We start from the raw sequence: 20,448 nt of genomic DNA on the forward strand, positions 1-20,448 counted from the left end.
GTGGGTATATATATATATACGCCCCTTTGAATATAGCATTGACGCAGCCGCAGTACCATCAGCTCATTCAATATTTATCATTATCATAATTTCGATTGTCTATATGATAACGAAGGTAGACAAATATAAGTCTAAAAGTTAATATGAGAACAACTTCTATTTTTTGTATATACATAAATTTATATGTATAATAGCAAATCTACATCAGTATTCAGTAATCAATAGCCATTTTTTAATAATTGTTCGTATGAATGGGAAGTACAACCTCAACCGTTAAAAAAGTTATTTATCTGATATCGTGCTGTGTTGCTGTACTTTGTGACATCACTTTCAGACTTTCTTCGGCGGAAACACACGGACCACGGTACAGATTGTGATTTTTTTTTTTAAACCAAGAGAATCGTTTGAAAAATATTATAATCAATATACATTTTTTTCCAACCAAATACGAAACAGCAATGAGTGAAAAGCGTAGTGTCATGTTTGTGTGTTTGGGTAACATTTGTCGATCTCCAATGGCTGAAGCAGTGTTTAATGAAGTGGCTATGCAAAAAGGTGTAGCCGACAAGTGGTATGCCGAAAGTTCTGGTACCGGTGGATGGCATGTAGGGTGTTCGCCAGATCAACGAACAATGACTGTACTAAGAAATAATGGTATAAAATACAAGCATTCAGCACAACAGTTTAACTTGGATGACTTGAACAAGTTCGATTTTGTTTTTGGAATGGATAAGAGTAACGTGGACTTTATTAATCGAAAGAAACCATCAGACAATACAAAAGCACAAATATTATTGTTAGGGTCATTTGATCCAGAAGCAGAAATCACTGGAAAAACCAATATAGAAGACCCATATTTTGATTCTGATCTTCGAGGATTTGAAAAATGTTTTCAACAATGTATGAGATCATGTCAAGCATTTCTAGACCAATATCAATAAAAAAAAAATATAACTTTTATTAAATAATAACAACTATAAATAATAAACATTGAAACAAAATGGTTTTTTTAAGCTTATTGATAATTATTGAATATAATAATATGCATGAATATATTAATACAATAATAAAATGTTACATATGAAATAAAATTGAATAGTTTACTTATTTAAATTTTTGTTTATTTCGGGGATTAATAATGACTTGAGAAAACTATTGCCATTTGTAATATTGGTGGTGGCAATTACATATTCAATTGTAGCTATAAAAAAAATGTAAAATAAATTTGTATTCATACAAATACAAAATAAGATTTGGCAACTTACAGTCTTCAAGTGATGATAAGAATCTGAGAGCAGATATTTCTGCAAATGTACATCCCCCAATAAAGAATACGAGCACAACTTTTTGAGAGTCAGCTAATAAACTGATATTAGTTGCTGTAAAAATAATAGTTGAAATTTATTAATATATCGTAAGTACTAAAATTATTACAATAGATGTTATGTTGTTAATTTTTGTAGATAATAATATTAAATTATTCCTAGAAATTAATTCAATTAAGCACAGGCTGCTCTTCCAAAAACATCCTAAGTCGACAACTATTTCCTTTATTCGTCGATTTTTAAATTGTTCCTCGAAGGCTAATAAGCTATTCTACTTTATCTATTGTTGATGGTGAAGACTTACTATATGTAATAAGGTTAATGATCTCAGCATAATCTAGAATTCAAAGTTCACCTTCACAAGTTCAATACTCACATTGATAACAACTTGCAAAGTATGGAAAATTAGGATTTTTGAAGTATATAGGCACAAACTTAACTTTACCACAACTTCTTCTCTCAAAGTGCTATATTACTTGTTTGTCCGCTCTATTCTTGGGTATAATCTTATAATCTGATATATTCTTACAGTTGTGGTAATCTTTAACTTGAACACATGAATCATAATTGATTTTTTGAATTTTAATGCAAATGTACTGCATATTTATTGTCCTCAATGTATGGCTATAATCTTGTTCTTCAACTTCTTACACTTAGTGTGTTAATGAATTGCAAGGGTGTGGCCAACTTGTCTTTATAAGTAAATTAATTTCAGAACAAGTTGATGTAATAATTATAAGTTTAATAAATAAAATTAATTTTACATGCCAGACAATGTCATACTTGTATTTTTTGTGTTCCTTTTTATGTACCCATCACATTATTCACTTGCAGAATAATAATATAGTTATTTAATGAAAATTCATCTTTTTTATTGTTTATATATTGTGTTCTGTGCATCTCAGTCGTCTCACATTATTGAAATATACATTTTTGTATTTTATTTTATCTTATTAACATTTATTATTTTAAACCGTTATATTAAGTTATTATAATTTTATTATTGCATACTGCTATAAGTTTCAGCTCATCTAAATAATAATAAATAAATAAAATACCTTGATCGACATCAGAATTAACATGTTCTACAATAGGTCCCGGTAATAATGGCAGAACGTCAGACAATATTTTACTGTCTGATTTGGAAATATGTTGAATTAATCTAACACTCAGCGGAGCATAAATCCCATAAACATAGTTAATATCATCTGGATCAACTTCACTCATTTCATAAACATCCAAGTTTAATAGACGACGGCAAACAGCATAACTTCTTGAATTTGCCTACAATAAATACTCGTTAAATAACATTCTATAATATAAATTTAAAGAAATACATTTACTTGTATTTTAATTAGACCAGCATTTTCTAAATGGGTCATTGTTATAAGATGTTTGAAACCATAGACTTGAATAATTTCTCTCTTATAATATTCCAAAGTTTTTTGCTTTAATCCTGAATTTACAGCAGATTGCATGCATATTAATCGCAATACCTACAACATGTATGAAATATTTAATAAAATATTTAACCATGTGTGTTAAAATGATTTTATAATTACTGTAATGAGATCAAATTTGTTGGAAATCAAATCTTCAATCTGTGGTAATACTTTGTCTGACTCAATACCCAAAATTAGTTCTTGTTGTACATTTATTAAATCACGAAAACTAGTTTTGTCAGTTAGTTCTTTAATTAGTCCAGCAACTGTGGTATCTAATTAACACATAAATTAAACAATCATTTTTAGTCAATATCAATATTCATACATAAATAAATAACTACCAAGCAAAATTAATTACAGGATGATTACATGTAGAAAGTTGTTTTTTTAGTGCCAGCATATAAGGAAGTTTAGACACTAACTGTTTCATTTCTTGAACAGTTTTACCACTTCGATTTTCATCATATTCTGAAGTAATGTGTTTGGCTCTTTTACTTAAATTCATTAATACTGCATTAAAGTGTTTATTTCTATTTAAATACAATCAATATAAATATTAATGTTATTTATTCAACAAACTATAATGTTTATGTTTTTAATAGTATTTCTCTAATGATGGACAGTGGTATTTTTATCATTTTTTTAATAAAAAAAAATTCAGTTAAAAACAGTAATCATTGTCTTTATGTACATAATTTTTTTTCCATTTTGAAAATTCATTAAAGACAGTGAGCAGTAATTACTATTACTGGTGATTAATAACAACTGTTTATCATTATTACTACCTCTGAACAATGGAAGACTTACAGTTTTTATAAAAATCAGTAAAAAAAAGTTATCTTTGTTATGAGAAAAGAAAATATCTATAAAATCAAACTGATTTGTGAACTATTAATACTTCTTAATGTGGTCCATAGTATAAAAAAGGTGGAAAACACTGATTTATAAAGGCTTAATGTAAATCAATTAAAAATATACCTCGTTTCAGCAAATATCTCATCGTTTGAATTTAATACAAGTTTTTTACGTGTTAATGTATTAACATTATCTTCTTCAGAAACAAATTTGTCAGCTGGTAGTTCTACAGTACCTAAAACAAAATTTAATAATACAATTAAATAAAATAAAGCCATTATTTAAAATAAACTTACAACAATCAATTCCAAAAAGCTCGTCAATAAGTCCTTCAAATGTTAACTGGGTAACCACTGGTGTCATTAAGTCAACAGAACGGTCAATTAAAACAAGATGATCAATTGTTTTATAATTTCTATTTGCTTTAGAATTAGGTTTGCGAGGTTCTAAAGATATTTTAGATACTAATTCCCAAACTTGTTTAACAACAGGACCCTTGCCAGTTACGCGACCAATGCGCCCATAAAGATCTTCTAGGCTAACAATTGCTTGTGCTACACGGTATAAACACGTTGGATCATTTTCTAATGATAACTCCTAAATATAAATAAAATAATTATAGTCAACAAATTATAATACAAAATCTAGTATAATATTATTGGTAAGAGCAAAAATAAATATTAAATATACTGCAAAATATATGTAAAAGATTTTATTAATTGATGCACATTTTTTTTTCATCATTATTGAATATCAACCGTTTATACACACATATTTATCAACTTTTATGTACAAATTAAATATCTAATAAACCTTGTAAAAGTAAATAATGTACAAGAGCACACAGGCTTCCCACATAAAATATTAGACACTTGTATTAAATATTTTTGTGGGCCCTTATAACAAAATTTTGTATCTACTATAAATCATTAAAAGTCAAGAATAATAATGTTTTTTTTTATTACAATATTATTTAAATGAATTAAATTCAGTTATGGACAAATCAAGTGTGTAACTTACAGGGTATTGTACAAATACTTATAAAATCTAGCCAAGGACTTGCATTCTAATCAAAAATAGTTATAACCCATTAGAAGTAATATGTAAGTCTGATGTCCATACACAATAATTTCTGGATAAATCATATTCAATGATTAACCCACAGATTAATATATCAAATTAAAAAAAATATATTTATCATACAATATTAGATAATTTAAAATAAGTAAATCAAAATTTCAAAAATTACAAAATCATTTTAACAGACCCTTCTATTACCAGTCCAATCACTATCCACACTTGTGAGGGCCCCTATGTATGTAAGCACATACATACTAAAGCTAATAAGTAATGGTTTAGTAACATAAATACCTTGAAACAATCATTCATTTCCATTGACATAAGATCATTTTCTAAAGGAAATAAAAAACAACAAAATTCTTCAATGAGAACAAAATTTCCTAGAACTCCTTTTCTCTGAAAAATTATAATTATTATTATTTATTTATTTACAAATATATATAGAAAATAATATAATGTATAACGGGGCAATGGGCCATATAGAGCTAACTATAACATTAATTGAACAACCATTTTTTTATAAATGTATGTTAAAAACATAAACATACAATACAATATAAATTTTAAACTTATTATTGATTATAAATACTATTTGTATTTTTTATCAATGATACCTAGTAATCAGAACTCACTTCTAAACGTTTTTCACATAATAAACTGCGAGTAGGAACAAAAAATAAATGATATTCCCTTTGTTTGAGATCATCTTGATTTTCCCTAAAACAATATATTTATTTTAGTTAAATTATTTAAATAATCTACCATATATAGGTAAGTGTGATTAGAATTGTTGTTCGTATAATATTATTCAATCATTCAACATTGAAATGTATGAAACATTTGTTAAATATATCTTCTTAAAATTATTTGAATAAGCAACTTAATAAACATAGAATAATAAGTTAATGGTAATAAAATATACGTACTTATGAATATTATCACATATCATATCCATATGCGTTAAAAATGGTCTTGTAATAAATATAACATTTTTGACCTTTTCACGAAAATTACTTAACTTGCCAGTGTTTAGAATAAATACTTCTTTAACATCATGTTCACGTAACAGGCTATAAGTAGCTATCAAACCAATAGGTCTTGTTAGTCCTTCATCCAATATTATAACCTGCATATTATTCATTAATTATTTTATCATAATAATTATATCTTAGCAATTCTTAATTAGTATTTTACCTTAGGACCATCACATTTGTCCAACAAGTAAATTAAATCTTTAGCTGCGCTCTCTTGAAGTAGGCTAATATTTACTCGATTACTGGTTAAATAGTTGGACATGGTGGAAAACTAAAAACTTATTATGATGAACATAAATTTTGAAATAATAAATTTAAGTTCAAGATTAATTATAAAAGATTTGTATTAAAAGTGAAAATAAACAGACATTATTTACAAAAAATTTTATTCTAATTCTCAATTTTCAAATGTAATAATAATTAAATATTACTATTATGATTTTTGGTTTGTATTTACCATTTACTATTTTGTATTTTGTAAAAAAAACATAAAAATTTAAAAATAATTAAATTATTTTATTTTTTTTAAGCACATCAATCGAAACATGTATACGGTCGGCACTATCAAAAAATACATATCAACAGTTTTGATAATAATGTAGTTGGTTACACTGTTAACCGTATGTTTAAGTCGATTTTATTTTCTTAAAGATAAAATGTAATGAAAGGTAAAGGTTACAAATTTGTTTGCGATTTCAAAGTAGCTAAGAATTGAAATTTTGTAAAATTCCCTAAACTATAAATCTTTCATACATTAAACATCTTAGTATTTAAATTAACTTTATTACCATGTTTGGCTTATCGAAATTAGCTCAGCCTTTGGCCAAGCAATCCCTACAAGTAATATCCAAGAGAACAAATATTACTGTTAACGGTCCACCTCAAGTCAAAATGCCAAAATGGGTAATACATTAAAAACTTTTTTTTCTATTGTAATTGCTTTGATAGCTTGTATAACATATTTTGTCTTTTTAATTATTTTTTGTATTAAATTAATTGAACTTAGGTTTTGTATTTAATGTAATTTTTAGTATGTGTGTGCAATGTGCTATTTTATGATTAAAACTTAAAAAAACAACAAATATAGCAATTTTATTGATTTTTGTTAACATATATCTGCAATAATTTTTTTTTTGTCTTTTTCTAGCAACAATTGCTTATTGGAGGTACTGCATCTGGATCAATCTTGATCATACCTATTTGGGTTCTATATGATTTAAAGAGTCTTCCACGGGCATAACTACTATACTTCATGTTTTTGTTGCATTATTATAAAATTAGATATGTACTATGTAAACATTTTTTTTCTATCGAAATAAAATGATATTGTAGTTAAAATACTACCAACTGTATAAAATTATGTTGTTTTGATTATTAATATTTAATATTACCTTTAATTCTTATTTATGTTTTTGGTGTGTTAAATAATTTATTAATAAAAATTATTTTATTTTAAAGTTATTCAGTTAAAATAATTTCAGATTAATAGGTAAGTGAAACATCTTTATTTTTGTATTAATTTGTCGAATCAATATACAGACACTTAACACACTGTTTTTAATAGATAGAATGAAAACTATTTAAAAACTTCAAATAATATAATTTAAAATTATTTCATAATGAGTACATGAAAATCTTATTCTCACTACATTTTGTTTATTGCAGAATAGAAAAATCATTATTAAAAAACTACACTTCTCAATGGTTTGGTGTTATTAACTTATAATGGTGCTATTGACAATAACATACTAGATTATACATTAGAAATAGTGTATACACAAAACTTATTGTGTATACACTATTTCTCGTATATTCATATATATTATTGTCTGGCTTTATACTACATCAATAATGTCACTTATAAAAAAAGTATTCAATTATTTTACTTAAATAATAACTTCCTGTACCTATTTATACATGAAATCTAAGTATAGGCACCAAGTCATGAATTCAATTAGTTTTAAATTTTCAACTTTCAAGATACCTAATAAGTACAATCTAGGTACCATTGCAAATTATTAATTGTACGTTATATACAAAATATTAAATAACATTTATTTTTATTTGCATTAAAGCATTTTTTGGGATTTTTTTGAGGAATTAAACTAATCTGAGTCTCTTTAATCTTAAAACTTTTTTAATGTTAAGATACCCTCATTTTCAATATTTAAGTACTTTAGTGTCTTAATGTTAATAATGGAATTATTATTTATTAATTCCAAAAATAAATAATTGTAAATCGAGTATCTTCTTAACACTAAACATATAAGACAAATTTTGAATCGCAATATAATTACACATTGCTGCTAAAAAAAAATGAAATTGTATTTTTTATCATAGCTATATTTTTTTCCTATTACCTTAATACCTTCCAGCTAAGTCGTAGTGATTATGGATAACAAGAGTATAAGACTCGGAGATTGATTAAAAAATGATTTTATAGTGTAGACATCGTCTCATAATATCAAATTATCACAACAGTGATATAATAATTTGGCATGGGCAACGGCTGTATACTGTATTATTGTAATCGATTACGCACCTATTTACTATTTACGTGATGACTGACGGTCAATAGGTCGTTTTTCAGGAAGTAAACCGCGAACTACATAAGTATTGTCTATTAATGGATTGTACGCTGCAGCAGCTGCTCGTCCGCTAAGGTCCTTTCGTACGATAAGATCGTCTGATAGCGAACGGATTCAAGGTATACTATTGGTCCAAACGCGCGTTTCCTCCTCGTCCTAAGTCTTCAACTTTTGGATTCTGAAATTAGTGGTCAATAAGTAAATACCTACTTAATTCTCAAGCTAAACGTCAACCGATCGCTATAATAATATCTTCATTTAGTTCGTATTAACTCGTTTATAGTAGTCGCATATCATGGCCCGCGTTTTGGTCGGCGTTAAACGTGTAATCGATTATGCGGTAAAGATTCGCGTCAAGCCCGACAAATCAGGCGTCGTCACCGACGGCGTCAAGCACGGCCTAAATCCGTTCGATGAGATCGCTGTCGAGGAGGCCGTCCGCCTTAAGGAGAAGAAAATCGCGTCCGAGGTGATTGCAGTGTCGTGTGGCCTGCCGCAGGCCCAGGAATCGCTGCGCACCGCTCTCGCAATGGGTGCAGACCGTGCCGTCCACGTTGAGGTGCCACAGGCCCAGTACGACAGTCTGCTGCCGCTGCACGTGTCCAAGATTCTGGCCAAGGTGGCGGTGGACGAGAAAGTGGACATCGTCGTTGTCGGCAAACAGGCCATTGACGACGATTCCAACCAGACGGCCCAGATGACGGCGGCCCTATTGGGTTGGCCGCAGGCCACGTTTGCATCCGAAGTAACTGTATCTGACGGCAGCGTGCTGGTAAAACGCGAGGTGGACGGTGGTATGGAGACGGTCAGGGTCAAGTTGCCAGCTGTCATTAGCGCCGACTTGCGGCTCAATGAACCACGATATGCCACTTTACCCAACATCATGAAGGCTAAGAAAAAGCCTATCAAAAAGCTTTCAGCCACGGATGTTGGTGTAGACTTGGCGCCACGTCAACAGGTGTTGAGCGTAGAAGATCCGCCTACCAGACAGGCAGGTTCTATTGTGCCTGATGTTGACACTCTTATTACCAAGTTGAAAGAAAAGGGTCATTTGTAATGTGATGTCAAGAACACTATTGATTTAGTTATAAAAAAATGTGGTTTTCAGCTGTTACAAATAATATTTTTTTTCAAAAACATATTTTTCTTAAAATTTAAAAGATAAAATATTAATACCGTGAATATTGTAATGGCCGTCTTTTTTTATATTTTGGAGAATTCGTCGACATAATGTTATAATTATTTTTTATCAATTTATTGTTATTTGTTAGTAATATAATATATATATATTTACTCAAAAATATTTTCTTGTTAACTTTTTCTTCAGCCAATAGTATAAATGTTACCTATTAGAAATTTAGAACCATATTATAAACATTTCAATTTAGATTCTCACTTTTAAAATATTACCTAAAGCAGGTTTTTAAAATGGAAGTAATGTATTGACCTACAAAATACTTTTTAAAGCTATTGCGAGTATACTATAAGGCATTCAATGAATGTCAGAAATATAACATTTGAAATTACAGACATATGTTAGGAAAATAAATTATTTCACAAAATGTTTATCAATATTGATTTCTTCATTGAATAAAAAAATATATTAATCAACAATAATATGAAATATTTATATATATGTATCAATGTAATATAATTGCATATCAACATAGCAAAGATAAAAAGTAAAGAAATAAATTGAGATTAATAAAATACATTATACAATTATAGGTACACCTCTGTCAAGTAAATAATGTGTTATAAAGCTTTTGTAAATTTTCATTTTGGCATTTATAATTGAATGGAACTTAAAATATAATTTTAGTTACCGATTATTATTAAGATTCAATAACCTAGTCCTAGACTGATAGTCAAATATAATATGGACGAGTTTATCAATCTATTAATATTTGTAGTTAGTACTCATAATTTTATATTTTGCACTTAAATTAATATTCATTAGGTATAAAAATAATTAGTTGTCTTTCATTAAACAATAACTGCATTAAATATTTAATGTTGAAAATAAAAAATTTAAATCTCTTATACTTTATACAAACATGATGTAATTACATCTATAATATATTAAAGATCTATATGATTTTTATAAATCCAAATGAGATTATGTAAAATATAATTTATAAATACTGTAAAAAGGAATATAAATAAATATATATAGATATGGAATGTACAAAAATATTTTTACATCCAACATACAAAAGACTAATTATTGCTAGAATTAGATATCAAATTTTTTTTTATGCGACTAGTATATTGTTTCAAACTAGACAATGCAGCTGTACTTGTAACAAAACTACCAGTTGGATTTCTAGGTCTAAAAATATTTAAAAGCTCATTTCGTTCAGCTGCTTTTAAACCCTGTAAAACAATTGAATCATTTAATTTAAAATACATCATAATACATACATAATGTCATCCAAAAAAAAAAAAAAGAATGAAAAAATCACAGACCTTCATCTCCAATATTTTCTGAAATTCTGTCATATCAGATTCTGGTAATAGTTTTAAATATTGATCAACAAAAGATGTATAATGTTTTATAGTCGGAGCCATTACTAATTTCAAAATCATTTCTGCTTTTGTCATTCCTTTTACTACAACCTTTGTATAACTGAAATAAAATTACAACACAACAATAAAATTATAAATGTAAACGTTTTTCTTGATTTTTATTACCTGGCAGGAGCTTTACGGTTATCATCAAGGTTCATCGATGGCAAATCTAATAAAATTGTTTTTAGTGAATGTGTATCCAACAATAATTGTTCAGCACCAATATTAGATAACGGCTTGCACTTATACAAATGTTGTATAAATTTAGGTATGAAAGAACTAAAAGTTAAAATGTATATTGTTAAAAATTGTATTGGTTTACATGCACGATGTACTTATTATTGTTATTAGTGCTATTAACACAATATACTACATGGTAGAAGTCACAACAGTTTTAGTAATGATTCCAATGAATATTTAATAAAAATGAAAAAATTTTTACAATTCATAAGTAATTAATAATTATATATTGTATGCCTTTTAAACAAATAGTTCAGTAATACACTTTAGTATTTAAAAAATTATTGCTATCGGTAAGATTATTATTTAGCCACAGTTCTACAAAAATAATATATATAAAGTATTAAAGTTATAGTCATTCAAAAGGGGATATCAATTGTCAGTCATAAAATGGTGAAGTTCATAGCTATATATAAATATATTTATATAGTCCCAAAAGCACAAATTTCCTGGAACATGGCCACAGAGGCCTCATGACTGCACCCCAAAAAAATTATTTGGTAGTAAGTATGTATATGGACATATCTATTCTATACTCATTTAAATTTATTATAAATGTAATATTATATAATTAACTCATAAAGTATTATACATAGTTATTTAGAATTATAGATTATCAATGATGTGGTGGGTGGATATTGTCTGATACATTTTTAGGTTTGCCTCCACAGAATAAAAATACTTGCGCACTGTAATAGTCCACAGAAAAGTATAAATTATAATAAAGTTTAACTAAGTATAATTTAAAAGTTTATAAACTAATAAAATGTAATTAGTTCATAATTTAAAAGCAATGGCTAGAATAGACATCGATTTTATTAACTTACTTGGCAAAAGTAATACAAAACTTTGTAAAATATTTTCTGGATGTTGATAAATATTTTCGAACAATAGGAACAACGGCTCTTAAATGTGTGGTCATAATTGAAACATATTCACTTTGATCACCAACTGCTGTAATATTTTGCCAAGGAACCTTAAAGAAATATGTATTTTAATAAAAATTAGGAAAATAACACATATACACGTTGAACTACACAAGCCAATCAATCATGTATATTATTTACTTTGGTCATATTATTTAATGCAGGTTCCAAATCAGCTTCTAGATGTTGAACCAAAAGATTAATAGACATAAAAATAATGCTGAAACAAAAATAAAATAAGATGAAATATATATTTATAAACTATAGATGACTTTATTACTTTTGAAATAAATCATTTTCATTGATCATACTAATTTTTCCGACTAAGGAAGGGTCAATTTTTTCTTTTAATTTTTCTTCTAACTGTTGTGTTGTTTCCATACAATAATCGGCAGTTGTTAGTATACTTAAAACAAATTAAATATTATATGTGTAATATGTTTATGGTTTTAATTTTTAGCAGTTTACTTACCAGCATATTTTAGCTAATTCTTGTGGTGTACAATTTATATTTTTAACATTAGTTTCAGTCATCCCACTTGGAAGAAGTTGTAAATCCTTAATTAGGTCTTTGGTCATATTTGAGACATTTGTAGTTAGAGAAGTAGCGGGATGACTTATTCTATAAATTAGTTTTTAATGTAGTATAACAAAAATATTAATTTATGATACTAGATGTTATGTAAAATTTAAAACAAATTAAAATTATAAATGTTTATACTTTGGAAGGTTGACTTCTAGTATTTTAGTTGCATATTCTTTTAAATATTTTTGAAATACAGTTGCTAATGCAAGCATTGGGTTATGATTACTGAGTTCAGTACATTGTACTAGTGACTTCTTATAAAATAAAAATAAGTCAGCACAATTTGGTAGAACACTAGCTGTTTGATCATCAATATTTTCTTTTGCTAATGTTATCTTATTGTCACTTACAAAACGCTCAATCAGTTCAGACAGATTTCTTTAAACAAATAAATTTAATTAAAAATTCAAATATGTATTTTTTAATAATATTTATAAACTTAAATTCAATACTTACTTATCTACACTATCAATATAAATATAGAGAAATGGTTGAAAACAATCACTTATTAAACCATAAAATGGAGATGAATTTTGTTTTGGTTCATTTTTTTCTGTTAGCGATGGCATATTTTCCAACACATCAGATACTTGTAATTCTTCTGAAAATGGTTGAAGGATATCTTCAGTTTCAGTGTTAATTATCGATTGTTTCTAAAACAAAATAATTGTATAGATTAAGTTCATCTATTAATAAAATATAAACACCAACAGTTATATTGTTCAATGATTTTTCATGATTTTGAACAATAGTATTGCCATTAAAAGTTTTTGCCATCAAATTTTCAAATGCAACAGTTTTTTGAATTGCGTATAGTAGAAGCTTGACATCAATCTCGTTTTTTCGTTTAACCATCAGTTTAGACAGTTCATTCCTAGAAATACCATTTTTGGTTTCAAGTTACTAAGAATGATTATAAATAAAACATTTTACATACTTAGTGATTTTACAAAATTCAACTGCAATTCTTTCAGACAACTCCCACTGAACAGGAAACATAGCCCTAAATTTTTCTTCACATTGTAAAAGTTGTCGTTTAAACCAAGCATATCGTTGGTTGAGCTTGTCTAACCAGGCTACATCTTCTGTACTATCAAATAAATGTGTATACTCAGAGAGTTGAAGATCTATAAACCATTCTAATAATTCATCTCTGAAAAATAAAAATATATACATTTTATAAAAAATATTCGTAATATTTAAGAGGACGTCTTACCCACATGTGTTGTCTCCGTCTTACATACGTACGACATAGTACATTTTTATTTACCAGTTTCAATAATGTCCTTTTAGTTTTAATATTAGAGTGAATTTACCTATTATCAAACTTTTAGGTAAGAACATTATCTGTGTTCTCTCATTGGCTTTTTACGATATTTTAATTTTTAAGTAAATTATGAACATTTTCAAATATTTAATAATTTCATTCTCACCTAAAAATTAAAATATGATAAAAAGCCAACGAGAGAACACAGATAATGATCTTACCTAAAAGTTTGATAATAGGTCAATTCACTCTAATATTAAAACTAAAAGCACACTATTGAAACTGGTGAACAAAAATTTATTATGTCGTATGTGTGTAAGATGGAGACAACACATGCGTATGAGACGTCCTCTTAATATATAAAGTTCATACTTGACTTTTGGCTCTAGGATTGAAACAACTAAACATGCTTCAGTCATTTGTCTGTTAGGTATAAAATTCTTTGCATTTGGTCCTGAAAATGCCTCACGAAAATCAGCCATTATTTGTGTTGCTAATGACGTTTGTAGTTGTTTTACCTATTACAGTAAGTAAATAAATTATAAAAATTATTTTAAAATAAAATAATAAAATAGTTACTTCAGTAGATAACTGAGCAATATGTGGTATATCTGTGTAATTCTTGAAATGTTTCATAACATCAGTTACACCTTGTAAAGGCATCACAATTTCTCCATATTTACGTTTTGTAGTCAAACCTCTATACACAATTTTAAATTAATTAAATATATATACATATATATATACTAAAAGAGAGAGTGTGTCTTAATATTTTTGTCGCTTCAATAATAGTACCTTATTAACATTTTTTGAAATCATTCCTTACTATATCAAACAACTAACAATTTAATAATATTTCAACTGTTTTGGTTTATTTAAAACTAAAAACAAGTAAAGTATGTGTTACTTAAATAAACTTAAGATAGCCAATTCAAGTACAAATTGTTTAAGTTGAATTTATTTAAGTCCATAAATATTTAAATACTTAGGAAAATATTATGGTATGGGTAAGATTAGGTTGATAAATACATTATTAGATAAACAAACACTAAAGACACCAAATATGAGTAGAAAATTAACATACCTCAGTGACTCAATACCAGAAACAAGCATATGCAGATTATTTAGTGTTGTAATAGAAGTAGTGAGATTCTTTTTGGCACAATCTAATTGTTTAATATCTAACGTTATTTCTTTAACAATTTCCTCGCTATGTTCAGCTTTCTGTTTAATCTCTCTAATCTGACTGAAAAGGTGTTTGATATAACGTTGGGCTTCTTCAAGTTCAGCCTTACCATCCTATATGGACAATTATTATCAATACTAATATATGTTTAAATATTTTTATGATGAACTATACCTTGTTAACTTCAATTTGTCCTCTAATAACTGATCGAATATCATTATCTATGGAGTCTACTTTACATTCTAACGAATTAATAACATCATCAATATTGGTAAGCGACTGTTCTGTAGGAAACAGATTGTTGATGTAGTCTATTGTGTCAAAATCTGGTTTATCTAGAGGATCATCACTTGGCAATATCTATAAGTAACAATATTATTTTAAATATTGAACACAATATGATATAATTAATGTGTATATTATATTATCAAAGTCTACCTCATCTATTGCTTTTTGTACTTCTACCGAATACACCAATGTTTCAGTTTTACCTAAATCAATTTTTTCATCGTTGATGGTTGACATAATTAAAATGTAAGTCACCTATTTATTATAATTTATAATTTCAAAATAATATAAATTTAATATTTTTGTATTAACCAATACCACATGACACAGAGCAACAGAGAAGTCAAACGACTAAGCTTAATTTCTCATGTACAAATTTTAGAACATGCCAAAATGCCAAATGGGTATTGGGTAATGACCAATGGGTTCAAATAGTCAATGCCACTAAATAAATATTATAACTTATTGTATGATAAAAATTGAAAATCATATCAAATTATTATCTATTATTATATAGTACTATCTTAAATCATGTGTAAAATCCGAAAAATGATAAGGATTCCTTACTGCTCAATTTCTACTTAAATGTAATTTAAAACAAATTTACAACTTTCCTACTTGTATAGTACTACTGTACTAGTACATAATATTACCTATTTTGTAAAATATAACTTTGTAAAAAAAAAGGTTACTATAAAATGACGGTATTTTTTATGGCCCATTTGAAGTTCAAAGTTGTTACATTGGATAATCACCTATAAAATAACCACTTCTCTATAAACGATTTTATAATTCAAAATCGGAAACCGAAAATAACGAAAAATTTTCAGATAATGTTTATCGTATATGTCACTATATCCTACATATAATACAACTTTCTAAGTATATTATTGACTTTTTATGAGTTATGATATTTGAAATTTTATAATTGTTATAGTGTTTTTCTATAATTGTCCATTAACAATATTCCGGTATCAAAATGTCTGACAATTTATTTCATTTATAAATAAAACTTAATTTTTCTAATATCTGTAAAAAATTATTAATGACGCACAAGAACAATTGTTTTTTACATGCATATTAAGTTTATAAAAAAACTAATTCAAATCGTACTATTTAACTTTGGAACAACTATTCAGTGGAACAAAATATACCAAATATAACTGATATCAAATTATCACAGAATATAATTTTTTATATATATCAGCTGTGGTGCCATCTTATTTCTTTACTTGCATTTTTTTTTAAATATGTTATCTATAGCCGTGCTTGTATTACAACTAATACAACTTTCTGATTGGATATTCATTTCTTATCACTCTTTTTTTTTTACTGTTAAATAGTAAATAATTTAAAATATTATTTCAAATTGTTTTAGAATTTTTAGATACTTATTAAGATTTTCTTCTTTTAATACTATCAAAGTATCAACATTATTAAATACCAATAAATCACAGTATGTTTGAATAATTAATTTTGTATTGTTTTCCTGTTTATTGAATTATGTAGTAAAAATTAGTTACATTATTACATACATATTTTTGTAAATGTTTAAATGTTTAATAATTATATAAATTATGGCTTCTGATATTGAATGTTTGAAATGGAATACAACAAGTTTCAAACCGTCCAATGGTAATGGTCAGATAATGATTCTATAGTTGAAAGTCATTTATAATATATTTTACTTAGTATTTTTTTTTTTTTTTAGTTTTGGACTACACAGAATACACTTTAGCATTGAAACCGTCTCATTGGCTAAACCTGAAGACAAAAGGCCACACAACAAAACTATCATATTTAGGTCTAACTCAGAGATTAGTATCTTTAGACAATCTTAATAATTTATATGTGTATGATTGGTCCAAAGCTGATTTAAAAACTATAAAGTAGTATAAAAAAATATTAAATTGTTAAGTAGTCTTTTAATCTTTTGTGTACTTATTGAAGATCAAGATATGAACATAATAGTAGACTTACAAGTTTGGCAAGCAATTATTCAGGAAATCATATAGTTACATGTTCAGATAACGGAAAAATTCAACTGTGGAACTTTAAAGTATTATTTATACATATTTGCAGAGTATTTCTTTTTTTTATAATGATGTATTTTAGTTTTCATGTTTGAAGATGTTAACTGAATTCAGAGGTCATTATCAATGTGTACGTAATGTCGAGTATTCTGTCGACAATAATTATTTAATATCTTGTTCCAATGATAAAACATTTAAAATATGGGATTGTCATTCTAATAAGTTTGTTGCTAGTAATATGTTTCATCGTAATTGGGTTAATGTAGCAAAGTTTTTCAAACAAGATAAACTTGTCGTTTCCTGTTCAAGAGATTCGTATATACAAGTTTTTGATTGTTGTTCAGGAAAATGTGTTATAAAATATAACTTGAGTCCAGGTAATAATAAAAATAACTTTAATCAAAACTTAAAATTAAAATATTTTTATACATTTACTAGATTTTGCAGAATCACTTTCACTAAAAGAAGAATTCTCAATAGCGGTGGGTACAAAACTAGGGTCTATTCAAATTTTTGATTTGAGAGCTTTAAAAGTTTTACAGAAATACAGTGAACACACTAGTCAAGTAAATTGTGTTCAATATCAATATAGGACTCCGTGTTTGGTCTCGGTTTCAAAAGATAAAAAATTAAATGTAATTTACTAACATAAATTAAACACTAAACACCTAATAATTAGTTACTATTGTTCTTCAATTTCAGGTTTACGATACTGATGAAGGGAGATTTTTGTATTCAATTGATCACTTTAGTGAAATAAAATCAATGAATATTTCCTCAGACGATAAATTACTTGCAACAACATCTTTTCATTTTGACAATGAGGTAATAAACATTAGTTTACGCAAATAATAATAATTATATGACATTCTATTTTTCAGATTTCTTTGTGGAAAACAGAGACACTGAAAATTTAAAGATTTTATACATTTTACATTCCAATATTTATGTGGTACTAAATAAAAATATTTTTCTGTACATTTATATATATTATTTATTCATTAATAAATTATAGTTACTTAAAAAAAATTCCGTTTATTTTGTATAAAATACAGTGGCATATACATAATTTCTGAAAGGGGGGGATCGAAAAAAAAAGCTAAATGGTAGGGGAAATTGAAAAATCCCCCGCCCTCCCAAAACTTTTTACTTTGATAGTAAAATATAAAAACAAATGGTGAACAATGAAATTTGAATTGATTCAAAATTCACATTAAACACAATATAACACCTCAATAATCCATAAAGTCAAAACGTCTGTATTATAAAATGCTACATCATTAAATGTATAAATAAAATAAATAATAATTAAATTAACAAATCTAGTTTTCTATTTTTTTTTTTTTTTTGCTAGTTAGTCTAAAACTCCTGCTATAATTAAATATTTTTATAAACTGGCATAAATGTTAGGCCATTTAGCCGTTCCTGTAAAAAATACATTTTTACATATTTTCAACAATCCCGTGAGTGTCTTTTTTTAGATTTCACATAAATAAATGGTAGGTACGTACTATGTACTAGTATACTACTTATACGCGGTGAACTAAACCCATAGTGATAATGATCTCATTAGTTATTTCTCATAATGTAATAACAACGATAATATCAGATAACATTTTAAACACAGGCTCACGTGGAAGTATAGCCCTTTTAGTCGAACATACATACATATTATTATATATAAAATATTGTTTTTATAAGTAATAAGATATGCTATAATAAAATAAAAACATAGTCGTTATTGAACATTTCAACTAAATAAACATTACTTAGCTACAAATAAAATAAAATTATAATGGTATTTCGAATTGAGAAAATTTTCATAATTCAATAGATCGATAGATCATAATATCACAAAATATTGCATAATGTAAACAAAAACAAAAAAAAAACAATAAAAATCCAAAGGGGGGGATCTGACCTCCACGTCACCTCTTGTATACGCCCCTGAATATAGTACATATATCAACCATAAAATAGATCAAAACAAAAATAAAATGTAACGGTAAAAAACTAGAAGATATTTTTAACAATTTAGTTAACTATAAAATCAGTTTTACATTTTAATTTCTATAACTAAATCTAACTTAAGATTTTTTTTCTTATTTCTGTATGTGATATTTGTTTTAAAAATCACAAATTTTAAAATTACTTAGTAGCCTTGGGTAAATAATTTTTATATTAGCGATATCAGTAATTTTTTCATAGTAACATCTTATTCAAATATTATTCACAACTGTTTTTGAATGCAATAATTTCTCAAGAATAAAAGTGTGCTGACTAATTACTTCATTTTTTTATCATTCTGTAATATTTAAATTAATTTAATATTCACTTAATTAGTTAATTATTAAGATTAAACCAATAGACAAATCTTAATGAAAATTGTATTCCACGAATGAAATCTGGAATTCTAATTTCTAGTGTTAAAAATTAATTAATTAGTATTCACTCATAATTATAAGTTCATAGCATTGATAGAAGTTAAATACTTATATTGATTATTTTTGTGTACATGTTTTTCTTACAAATTTCAGAGATGAAATAATATAAGTAGATGCCTTGTATGTTGTAGCGCACACTAGTATTTATCAAATTTTTCAGAAACCTCAAGAAATCAAAAATTCAATTAAGTTTTCATAGTGAACACTTATCTATATTTAAATCATAAGTACACTAATTACCCGTATTTTTTCAACACCTTCCACGTAAAATTTTACTTACACATAAGTTAAAGTTTACAAGAAGAATCTTATAATTAAAGATATCTATGGAAATTTTCTACACATTCTTTAATTATTGTTCAAACTGCTTAGTATTTTAACCCTTAACTACACACGCTGGTGTAAACTAATATTTCTATATATTATTTTGTTTTACTTTGGTTCATAGGTATTTGTTTATAATTATTCCCCTAATCTAATCTTTCTTTATCATATACATAATAGTTATTAATCCATTTCAGACTCAGACGTCATTCGTTGTTTATAGCAGCACAAACAAGCTACGTATCATATTATTTTT

The 20,448-nt window shown here is 26.6% G+C and overlaps 5 protein-coding genes across 9 annotated transcripts; 3 read left to right on the forward strand and 2 right to left on the reverse strand.

Annotated features, from left to right (window-relative positions):
* The first annotated feature begins 90 nt into the window (after nt 1–90).
* Nucleotides 91–1,053, forward strand: LOC113555284 (low molecular weight phosphotyrosine protein phosphatase-like). Its single transcript, XM_026959708.1, has one exon. The coding sequence runs from the start codon at nt 459–461 to the stop codon at nt 939–941; it is 483 nt and encodes a 160-aa protein (XP_026815509.1). The 5' UTR covers nt 91–458; the 3' UTR covers nt 942–1,053.
* LOC113555282 (vacuolar protein sorting-associated protein 33A) lies at nt 1,003–8,385 on the reverse strand. 2 transcript variants are annotated; one of them, XM_026959706.1, is made up of 13 exons: nt 8,282–8,385; nt 5,900–6,010; nt 5,632–5,831; nt 5,338–5,422; nt 4,997–5,101; nt 3,922–4,222; nt 3,749–3,860; nt 3,140–3,300; nt 2,888–3,042; nt 2,669–2,821; nt 2,384–2,609; nt 1,266–1,379; nt 1,003–1,201 (listed from the first exon to the last, which is right to left on the reverse strand). In XM_026959706.1, the coding sequence occupies exons 2-13, from the start codon at nt 5,999–6,001 to the stop codon at nt 1,101–1,103; spliced, it is 1,815 nt and encodes a 604-aa protein (XP_026815507.1). In that variant the 5' UTR covers nt 6,002–6,010; nt 8,282–8,385; the 3' UTR covers nt 1,003–1,100. The 2 variants fall into 2 exon arrangements, with proteins under 2 accessions (XP_026815507.1, XP_026815506.1); XM_026959705.1 differs by lacking the exon at nt 8,282–8,385 and having other exon boundaries at nt 5,900–6,128.
* On the forward strand, nt 8,254–9,630 carry LOC113555283 (electron transfer flavoprotein subunit beta). The gene has a single exon (XM_026959707.1). The coding sequence runs from the start codon at nt 8,623–8,625 to the stop codon at nt 9,382–9,384; it is 762 nt and encodes a 253-aa protein (XP_026815508.1). The 5' UTR covers nt 8,254–8,622; the 3' UTR covers nt 9,385–9,630.
* An 819-nt stretch (nt 9,631–10,449) lies between these two features.
* On the reverse strand, nt 10,450–16,059 carry LOC113552370 (vacuolar protein sorting-associated protein 53 homolog). 2 transcript variants are annotated; one of them, XM_026955238.1, is made up of 17 exons: nt 16,045–16,059; nt 15,542–15,646; nt 15,278–15,463; nt 15,002–15,216; nt 14,497–14,617; nt 14,290–14,435; nt 13,588–13,803; nt 13,362–13,524; nt 13,107–13,303; nt 12,786–13,028; nt 12,537–12,686; nt 12,345–12,470; nt 12,206–12,284; nt 11,966–12,114; nt 11,022–11,177; nt 10,797–10,956; nt 10,450–10,703 (listed from the first exon to the last, which is right to left on the reverse strand). In XM_026955238.1, the coding sequence occupies exons 2-17, from the start codon at nt 15,626–15,628 to the stop codon at nt 10,548–10,550; spliced, it is 2,550 nt and encodes an 849-aa protein (XP_026811039.1). In that variant the 5' UTR covers nt 15,629–15,646; nt 16,045–16,059; the 3' UTR covers nt 10,450–10,547. The 2 variants fall into 2 exon arrangements, with proteins under 2 accessions (XP_026811039.1, XP_026811038.1); XM_026955237.1 differs by lacking the exon at nt 16,045–16,059 and having other exon boundaries at nt 15,542–15,903.
* Nucleotides 16,060–16,857: 798 nt separating this feature from the next.
* LOC113554332 (POC1 centriolar protein homolog B-like) lies at nt 16,858–18,414 on the forward strand. 3 transcript variants are annotated; one of them, XM_026958130.1, is made up of 8 exons: nt 16,858–17,032; nt 17,103–17,280; nt 17,342–17,450; nt 17,507–17,801; nt 17,863–17,906; nt 17,967–18,059; nt 18,127–18,249; nt 18,306–18,414. In XM_026958130.1, the coding sequence occupies exons 1-8, from the start codon at nt 16,969–16,971 to the stop codon at nt 18,339–18,341; spliced, it is 942 nt and encodes a 313-aa protein (XP_026813931.1). In that variant the 5' UTR covers nt 16,858–16,968; the 3' UTR covers nt 18,342–18,414. The 3 variants fall into 3 exon arrangements, with proteins under 3 accessions (XP_026813931.1, XP_026813929.1, XP_026813930.1); XM_026958128.1 differs by having other exon boundaries at nt 17,863–18,059; XM_026958129.1 differs by having other exon boundaries at nt 16,859–17,026; nt 17,863–18,059.
* The last annotated feature ends 2,034 nt before the right edge of the window (nt 18,415–20,448 follow it).

Source organism: Rhopalosiphum maidis, chromosome 2, assembly GCF_003676215.2.
Source record: "Rhopalosiphum maidis isolate BTI-1 chromosome 2, ASM367621v3, whole genome shotgun sequence".
NCBI classification, from domain to species: Eukaryota; Metazoa; Arthropoda; class Insecta; order Hemiptera; family Aphididae; genus Rhopalosiphum; species Rhopalosiphum maidis.

What these genes read in the sequence shown, in the direction of transcription:
- LOC113552370 (XM_026955238.1), bottom strand. Translation starts at nt 15,628, where the DNA reads ATGTCAACCATCAACGATGAAAAAATTGATTTAGGTAAAACTGAAACA. An exon ending in TACAAAAAGCAATAGATGAG is followed by an intron (nt 15,464 to 15,541) that starts GTAGACTTTGAT and finishes TGTTACTTATAG; the next exon opens with ATATTGCCAAGTGATGATCC. An exon ending in TATATTGATAGTGTAGATAA is followed by an intron (nt 13,029 to 13,106) that starts GTAAGTATTGAA and finishes ATTTGTTTAAAG; the next exon opens with AAATCTGTCTGAACTGATTG.
- LOC113555284 (XM_026959708.1), top strand. Translation starts at nt 459, where the DNA reads ATGAGTGAAAAGCGTAGTGTCATGTTTGTGTGTTTGGGTAACATTTGT.
- LOC113555282 (XM_026959706.1), bottom strand. Translation starts at nt 6,001, where the DNA reads ATGTCCAACTATTTAACCAGTAATCGAGTAAATATTAGCCTACTTCAA. An exon ending in AAAAAAACAACTTTCTACAT is followed by an intron (nt 3,043 to 3,139) that starts GTAATCATCCTG and finishes TGTGTTAATTAG; the next exon opens with ATACCACAGTTGCTGGACTA. An exon ending in TAATTCTGATGTCGATCAAG is followed by an intron (nt 1,380 to 2,383) that starts GTATTTTATTTA and finishes TTATTTTTACAG; the next exon opens with CAACTAATATCAGTTTATTA.
- LOC113554332 (XM_026958128.1), top strand. Translation starts at nt 16,969, where the DNA reads ATGGCTTCTGATATTGAATGTTTGAAATGGAATACAACAAGTTTCAAA. An exon ending in GCTGATTTAAAAACTATAAA is followed by an intron (nt 17,281 to 17,341) that starts GTAGTATAAAAA and finishes TACTTATTGAAG; the next exon opens with ATCAAGATATGAACATAATA. An exon ending in CAAAAGATAAAAAATTAAAT is followed by an intron (nt 18,060 to 18,126) that starts GTAATTTACTAA and finishes CTTCAATTTCAG; the next exon opens with GTTTACGATACTGATGAAGG.
- LOC113555283 (XM_026959707.1), top strand. Translation starts at nt 8,623, where the DNA reads ATGGCCCGCGTTTTGGTCGGCGTTAAACGTGTAATCGATTATGCGGTA.